Source organism: Raphanus sativus, chromosome 5, assembly GCF_000801105.2.
Source record: "Raphanus sativus cultivar WK10039 chromosome 5, ASM80110v3, whole genome shotgun sequence".
Lineage (NCBI taxonomy): Eukaryota > Viridiplantae > Streptophyta > Magnoliopsida > Brassicales > Brassicaceae > Raphanus > Raphanus sativus.
In genome coordinates, this window is record NC_079515.1 from 29,775,751 (window position 1) to 29,784,688 (window position 8,938).

At 33.1% G+C, this 8,938-nt stretch overlaps 2 protein-coding genes across 3 annotated transcripts in view; both read right to left on the bottom strand.

Annotated features, from left to right (window-relative positions):
- LOC108862076 (jacalin-related lectin 8-like) overlaps window positions 1-2,000 on the bottom strand; it is a 23,984-nt gene extending 21,984 nt beyond the window's left edge. The window contains exons 1-4 of one of the 2 annotated variants that reach the window (XM_056986047.1): window positions 1,952-2,000; window positions 1,809-1,884; window positions 1,018-1,153; window positions 96-518 (exon numbers count right to left, since the gene is read on the bottom strand). In XM_056986047.1, coding sequence (XP_056842027.1) covers window positions 96-518; window positions 1,018-1,153; window positions 1,809-1,884; window positions 1,952-2,000 — 684 coding nt within the window. Of the gene's footprint in view, window positions 1-95; window positions 519-1,017; window positions 1,154-1,791; window positions 1,885-1,951 lie in introns of both variants that reach the window. The other variant, XM_018636103.1, reaches the window with a different exon arrangement.
- A 3,446-nt stretch (window positions 2,001-5,446) lies between these two features.
- Window positions 5,447-7,755, bottom strand: LOC108862075 (jacalin-related lectin 10-like). The gene is made up of 4 exons (XM_018636102.2): window positions 7,700-7,755; window positions 7,247-7,461; window positions 6,589-7,020; window positions 5,447-5,931 (listed from the first exon to the last, which is right to left on the bottom strand). Exons 1-4 carry the CDS (start codon window positions 7,743-7,745, stop codon window positions 5,674-5,676), a joined length of 951 nt encoding a protein of 316 aa, XP_018491604.1. The 5' UTR covers window positions 7,746-7,755; the 3' UTR covers window positions 5,447-5,673.
- Between the last annotated feature and the right edge of the window lie 1,183 nt (window positions 7,756-8,938).

Consider the following 8,938-nt stretch of genomic DNA (forward strand, 5'->3'; position numbering starts at 1 on the left):
ATTTTTAAATAGATAAAACAATATTATACCATTAAACCCTCGTACCAGAAGCATTAAAAATATGAATAACATATAGAGTCGTGGAGATTTAGTACCCCTTGTGTTTCTCCATTCTTCATCCCGTGATAACAAGGTACCACTTGACCGTCTTGGTCGTAGTCGATGTCCATACTCCTTATATGAGTTTCAGTAAAAGTAACATGCACTGCTCTTACGCCATCGTAATTAGGACCATCATCCCAATATACGCCTCCTGGGCCACCTTGGAGTTCCGATCTGGTAGGAGCAGTCTTTAAATATGCTCCAAGAGAGCGGAGGTTATGCCCCGCAGATCCATGGAAGCCAGTAATGATTTTTCCACTGACTCCAAGTGAAAATTTAGTACCTTTTTGATATCCAATAAATTCTGAAGTCTTGAGGTTGGTTTTAAATTGGAGTGCCTGCATCACACCTGTCTTTTCGTTATAGTAACCTTCAACCGATGCAATTTGTTCGTAGTTGTCATTGGCAAGCTCTAACTGCAAACAAAAAATGGCGAGTAATAAGTTTTATTATAAAATAACATGCAAGTGTTTTGTTTGTTGCATTACATCTGATGGTTTGTTTTTTTTTTTTTTTGTCGGGTTTATTATGCTATTAGAAACAACGAGAAACATTACATAGATGATATTACAGCTGACCATTCTACCTGCCTTATAAGAATTCATGTCTGACTGCATCACCCTGAGCCGCCCTATGAGATCCATTCCTGACAGTATTCCGTGCGCCATGCTAAAGATCCCTTGTAAGACTTGTCTCCAATATTCTGCATAATTCGCCTTCTCCGGGAATTGAAACCCAGACCTCATGGTGTAGAAATTGCGTCGCCTGGGATTCGAACCCCAGACTTGGGTGTAGAAGCCTTTAAACCTTGACCACTAGGCCGCGGTGCTTCCACTCTGATGGTTTGTTTTCTATAGTGATATTTGTTATCAAATATTGTGTATTATAAAATTCAATATGTTTTCAAAAACATACCGTCTGTGTAAAACCATCGGCCAAACCACCATGAATCGTTGCATTTATGGAGTTTCCGTTCTTCACATAGTCGAATTTGATGTAGTGAATGCCTTCATGACCACCTCGTATATAAACCTTTGCTACATTGTCATGGTCAGTGCCGTCCCTAACATTTCAGTGGCTTAAAGCATTTTAGATATATGTGGCCTTGTATTTTAAATATTTAACTAAATATTTTTGTTTATAGTGTTTAATTAATTGAATACATTTTTGAAACAAAAAACACTATAAAATATTTGAATCATCCTTAAAAAGATGTTGATTCTACTTATACCCTATTTGGTAATGTTATTTTTTGTAAATTTAATAGTTTTGATAAAAGAAAATATTTGGGTTCAAGCTTTAAAAGCATGAGCTAAACAAGACGTTGACCTTTTAAAGTTTTTATTAATTTTGGTATGATAATATACTACTAGATATTTTTAAAATGGTTGTAAATTTTAAAAGTATATACAAACGATTTAGTCAAACTAAAAAAAATACAAAGAAAAAAATGAAATATTAAGAGGAGAACAAAAGATATATGGTTGAACAGAGTGAAAAAAGTAGTATAAAACAATGGTAAATCAAAACAATTTTTTTTGATAAAATCTCTATTACCTTCCAAAAAAGAACATGTTTACAACTAAGAAGTCAAGTAACTTGACCTAAATATATAACATATGTGGCCTCATTTCTCCTTTATTATTTGGTGGCCTAAAGCTTATGCTTCACCAGCATTAAGCAAGGGACGGACCTGGTCATGGTCGGGTCCATCATCCCAAAGTTTACCGCCCTTCCCACCAATTGCTTCCAACTTTTGGGCCATTGTGAACCCAGATGAATCTTCAAAACATAGATGCATATGATTGAGTATGAGTTAGAGGTAGAGAGACATAGATAGCTTCATTACCTAAAATGGCAGATGAGAGAATTAAGAGAATGAGATAGAAGATCAACATGATAATCGATAGGTATGCTACCGTGATTGTGAGTGAATAAGTTGGCGATAAAGATGCTATTTATAAGCCAAAGTTTTGGCTCTTTTTAAGATATGCATATTATTAATATTTGAATCTTTTAACAAATTTAGCTAAAATTCACTTAATTAATCAAAACTCAAATTAAAAACTGTGTGTTTAAGTCAATGAGAAAAGAATGGATTTCTGTATGGATTTATTTCACTGATTATTAATATCATCATTATGGTCAAAAAGAGTATGTGACTATGAATTATACTTTGATTTACTTTGAAGCTTATCATTGACCAGTCAATTAGAAAACAACAAGTATATGCCTTTTTTCTCAAAAAAATAAAAATAGAATAAAATAAACAACTAGTATTATTTTAAGATTAGATTGGTGTCCATAGCCATAAGTGACATTCAAATTTGCCATCTACCATCGACTTTCCATAACAAAAATAAAGACCAAACTACCAATACACTTAACTCTGCGCATGCCGCATCTTCGACAGTTTCCAAGACTTCGGTCTGGACGTCAACTGCCTCTAAACTGGATTGAAAGTTCCATTTGCCTTTTTGACATGACATTAATCTCTAAAAATTGTCTCTCCACTTTCTTCCTCATCTATCGGCGTTTAGAGCACCTCCATCCCAAAGTTTTTAAGAGGTTTATAAGGGATGGAGGGGTCCGGTGTGACCCGTTTTTCTTAAAACCCTCCACTCTCACACCTCTAAAACCTTCTATTTAAGAGTTGCCTCTTACACTGTTGCGCGGGTCCCATGTATACGTGGCGACCCGTGATTGATTGTTTTTGCTTTTTAAAAAAAAAAAAAAATTAAGAACCCCAATTGGGGTTCAGCAATGGAAGTGCTCTTAACTTCCACTTCAGTTTCTTGAGATTTGACTATTTGAGTTTGTTTCTTGAATCACACAGATGGAGATTTGACTATTTGAGTTTGTTTCTTGAATCACACAGATCCGATAATTTCGTCAATGGATCTCCTCTATACAAGTTGCTTAGCGAATCCAAAATTTATTTATTTACAAGTTGCTTGGCGAATCCAATTTTTTTGGTTAACAAGACTGATATAATAAAGACAACTATTTTTTGGTCAAACTAAAAGAAAAAAAAAGGACCACTATTTTGGGCTTCCGTCCATGAGACTGAGATTTGACTATTTGAGTTTGTTTCTTGAATCACACAGATCCGATAATTTAGTCAATAGATCTCCTCTATACAAGTTGCTTAGCGAATCCAAAATTTATATGATTGTGAGCGGCCAAGAGTAGCGAGATCTACACTTAACAACAATTTCCAAGGTCTTGGTGCTGAGTATAAGTATGAAAAATGGGTGTGAAACTCAGTTTGCACGTAAATGGAGCGATTGAATATGATCCAAAATATTAAAGAGTCTATAATTTTGGTTATTAATAATAAGTTAGGATTTTTTAAAGGCGTTATGAACATTTATTAGACCAAGTGAATGGTTTCAGAGTTTAAAACAGGGAGGAAAAAAGAGAGGAAACAAGACGTCAAAAGGACCCTAAAACCTCAACAAAACAACATAGAGAGAACAGGCACGAGAAGCTAACGGGGTGTTATTGAATTAGTGAACTGAATGAATTTAACCGAATTCAAATCTTAGGTGAAATCCACTGTTATTGGATTTGATTATTTGCAGAAAGAATTCAAATCACCTGTTATTCAGTGTCCATGGAATTTTATAAGAATCTACTTTCAATGAAAAATAACACTAAACAAAATCCTACCCTTCTTGTTTGGACTTTTGAAAGTTTTTCAAACATATTTTATCTCTCTACGTTCTTCTATGACGTAAAGGAATCTAAACAGAACGAAAATTTCTATGGTCAAAAACCAGATAACCAGAAACCATACCAGAAGCTCTTCTTCCTCAAACTCGGAGCTGTTTGCGCCGTAGCTTATGTTCTCTCCGAGTATCTTCGTGCAATCTGCGGCAGAGCTAGGGATTTGAGCTTTTGGATTTAAAGCTGGAGTTCAAACCGTTCTTGACTCCTTAGTATTCCTAACGAACATGTAAGAACTTTGAATTTTTATAATCGAGATTCGAATTGAATTAGAAAGTATTGTGGGGTCTTGATAAAAAAGCTATAACGATCTATAGATTACGCTATGTGATCTTGTAGCTTTTAGGAATTGTGGATGAAAAGGTTACACCTTTGATTTAAAGAATTGTATTTAGGTAATTTTGTTATCTCTTAAACTTTCTTGTGTAAATGCTCTTTAGGTAATAGATGTAGGGGGAGGGGGGGGGGGGGGACCGTTCTCTTAGCATTTTCAGTGTAATCTAGAGAAAAGAAACTCCATGTGTTTCTCTTGGAGAAAAGAAGATGATAGTTTAATGGTTTCGTGTCAGTTTCAAAGTTGATGAGTAATATGAATACAAAGTTGCGGTTTTTAATTTTTGAGGTTTGTTAATTTTGCAACTATACGATATGTGTTAGCTGTGAACTTGATCGTCGAGGTATATATGGGTGAATGTGTCTCTCTCGTTTGGGGATAAAGCTATTGACTTTAGTGTTTTGTATACAATTTTGTGAGACCGTGATGAGATCAATCAAAGTTATGACTTTTCTGATGTCAATTGCATATTGAGTTTTGTGTTTTGGTATATGACTTCTTCTTGTTCAATCCATTGACGATATATATCTTCTTCTCTTGATGTTTAAGCTTGGCTTTTGATTTTAACAAGGGAAGCTGTTGACCCTAGCCAAAGGAAGCCATACCGACTCTCGGAGAAACAGTTTTTGATTACTAGAAACGGTGAATCTGAGCTTCTTTTATGTTTGATTTGTTGTTTATGTATGACATTCTCTTAAGTTTATGGGTTGAACAGTACTTTGTCTCGGAGAGCTGCATCTGTAGCAGAAGGATATGAAGCTGCTGGAGGTGAAGTATTGGTTGATGATGAAGATAATGATGGTTGGCTGGATATACATGGGAAACCGAAAGGTACTTTTATGGTATTGAGAGAATTTGTTTAATGCCTTGCCTACTTCATATTTAATCTTTTGTTTTGATATTTGCTACAGATAAAGACAATGAAGATGAGAACTTTCCGTTCATGGATGCCTTAGATATAAACGATAAAAGTGTTAAACAATCAATACCTACGTATTTTGGAGCTGCGGACGAGGACGATATTCCAGATATGGAAGAGTTTGATGAGGCTGACTTGTATACGAAGCTATACAGACGAGCTACGTAGAGATGCTATTTTGTGATCTTGTAACTGATATAATAGCTAAAGATTCAGTGACCCAGAAACCCCTGACCGTTTAGTCTAAAGCTTTTGAAAATTATTTATCGACCCAAACGCTTCGAAATACATATATATATGGTTTGCCAATTAGCTCAAACTGTTATAACATTTGAAATGGTATGATCAGAGCTCTTTTATTATGATAATATTGAAATAGGTTTTACGTAAACCTTTTTACATTATATGAGATTTGCAAGGATGGAAACAGAACACCAAATATATAGGCAATAATTGACACATAATTAAACAGGTATAATAAAGTAGGTAGATACAAGAAAGCACTAAAGCACCATGTTCAAACCGTTCAAACTCGTGACTAGCTAGTTTTTCCGTGGAACCCTAATCATTCATTTTTATTAGTTCTGAATTACGAAGTACTGATCGGTGAGAAATAAACTCCGATAGCATCGAAGGCATCACCATCACGTCCATGAAACCCGACAATAGCATTACCTTCCTTCTCCAATACAAACTGGGTACCAGACACAAATCCATACGTTGGAGAAGTTCTTCCTTTTGATGTTTTGAAGATCAATGACCTAACGACCAAAACGCGATCATCAGGGAGTATGTTGTAGGTACCCTCAACTGATGTCAATAGTTCATGTGGATAGTCGATCACAAACTGCAATACATACAAAAGAAACTCAGAAATCGCACAAAAAAATGAATATATACAAACTATTCAAATCAAAAGCTTTTGTTACTAATTATAATAGACTCTCTCATGAAGAAAGTTACAATATGCATAGATTTATATAGAGATGAATAACCTTAATCTCCTAAAGTAAAATATAAATAGTATATTATTTTTATTTCTATTTTTTTGAAATAGTATATTATAGATAAAGCTAATTTCCTATATTAAAATAATTATGTATATTATCTTCTAGATCTTTTTAATGATATCTTTAATATTGACCGCTGATCTATGCCTGACATGAGACCGTACTAACTGGTTAAGACTTAATAGTTTGCTAACTTTTAAAGTTATTTGCAAACTAAACACGTATCCCATGTGTTGAAAGAACTAACATATTTGGGGAAAATGACCTGTTCAACCCAATGTCGGTGGATTTATGTTAGTTTTTTACATGTCACGATATATAAATAGTAAAAATTGTCACTTCTAACTAAAACTCAAAAGTGTTAATGGAACTAAATAAATTTTAGTAGAGTAGTAATTTTCTCATAAAAACTCCTAACTAAATTATACGTTATAGCAATTTAACAAGAAATATAAGGAATAAGAACATTAAATATATTGTTCAAGAAACTTGACCTCCTTTGTCTCTCCATTTTTGCTCCCATGAGAAGATGTTACCACTTGGCCGTCTTTGTCATAGTCAGTGCTTATGCTCCTTATAAAAGTGCTAACATAAGTAACGTACACCTTTCTTACACCGTCATAACTAGGACCATCATCCCAATATACGCCACCATATAAACCACCTACGAGTTCCGATTTAGTAGGAGGAGCCTTTGTTAGATATGTTCCTAGAGAATTTAGGAATCTTCCAGCAAACCCATGAAAACCAATGATAATCTTGCCATCGACCCCAAGTGAAAACTTAGTAGCGCCCTTTGGGTATCCAATCAAGTCAAAGGTCTTCAGGTTTGTTTTGAATTGAAGGGCTTGCATCACACCGGTTTTGACATCGTAGTAACCATCCACAAGTACAATGTGTTCATACTTGGATTGGTCAATCTCTAACTGCAAACCCAAAACATTATTACCATTTACAAGGTTTTCAGTACGTAAATAGTATATATATCATGTAATGTGCAGGACTTATAGAGAAATATTAGAAACAACGATGCCATGCTTATAGAATATAATGGTAGAATCCATTTGTTTGTGTTAGTTGTATCGTGATTTTTCTCAATTGGTTGTTTTTTTTTCTCTATCTCTGTAGATCCAGGGAAACCTTAAAACATACCGTATGTGTAAAACCATCACCCGAAACACCATGGAGTGCTCCCTCTATGGATTGTCCATCCTTGACATAATCGAATTTGATGGAGTGAATTCCTTCACGACCACCTCGTATATAAACCTTGGTTACATAGTCCTGATCGGTTCCATCGTCCCACATCTTGCCCCCTTTCCCACCAATTGGTTCCAACTTCTGGGCCAGGGCTAGCCCATTGGAATCTACATAAATTGAAGGCAATGTGTCATCAAAAAATATAATTTCATGCTAAGCATATCAAACTAGTTTACTAACTTATATTCAGATCTCTGTAATTAAATATTTGCAACAGCGACACAGACACACTTTTTTTACAGAGACTCCAAGTTTCTTACTTATATTTTAGATAAGAATAAAGGGCTAGAACTGTTGTAAAAGACATTTTTTGGAAAAAAAAAACAGAGAGAGAGAGAAGCTTACCTATAATGGCTGAGGTGAGAAAGACACAAATATAGATGATAAACATGATCGATGTGTTGTAGTGATTGATGAAGAAACTGGGGATTAATATCCTTATTTATACACACTTTTTGGCACTTTCACTTATGCAAATTACTAATACATATCACAAGTGGCATTATAGAATAACGTTTCTAAGTTCTCAAGTTTTCCTTTTTATTAGATTTTTTTATATTTTCTCATTACTTTATTTTGCAAAAATTATTATATATATATATATATATTTATATATATTAGTATTGGTATTTTTAGGATAATAACATATAAGTATTAACTGTAAAATAAAAAGAATAAAAATTTTACGTTTGTAAAAATATATTAGATGAATTTTATATTATTATAGTTTATATATAAATAAATAATATACTACAAAAAATATTTTAATAAATCATAATTTTTTTATAAAATTATAAAAAAAATAAAAATATTAATAACTTATAAGTATTTTTGAATAGGGTCCCGAAAACTATGTGTAATGATTGTCGACTTTAATTATAATTGCCCAAAATACCATAAAATAGATCAAATGACATATGCACAATTTCGTTTTTATTTAAGACCCACTTCAACTATTTAATCTCACGAAACAATTATAATTATCAATAAATTTTAATTATAATTATGAAATCTGTATAGCTTTCTAGTTACTATCAGATGATTATTTTTAGTGGTGATTTTAGTATTTAAAGATAAAAATAACTTAAAGCATTTTAACAGAGTTTCACATCATTCAAATTTAAAAATGAAGAAAGATTCAGAGAAACGTTTTCGGGAATTTTCTAAAAGCAAAAAAAAAAAAAAATCTTTCCACAATTATTTATTATGGTTATTTTAACATTTAAAAACAAATTTCACAATAATATTCAATATTAAACTTTCTACTGTTGATCTCTTGGATTTTATGTCCAGAATCACATAAAGCCTGAACTGCGATCATAATTGTGAAACTCATGTATATTGTTTTCTTCTATTTACTGCTAAATTTATCTGGTCAAGCAGGTAGATCGAGTTATCTTCAGTAGTAAGATCATTTTCTTTAGTTTACAAAAAAAAAAAAATCATTTTCTTGAGTTTCCACTTTTCTCGAGATGAATAAAATAGTTAAAAGAAAGACAGTTGACTAATTACTAAACTTTAGTAAGCACATGCTTGAACATTTTTAGTGGTAAGTCTTATGCAAAATGTATATCTGAACAGTCA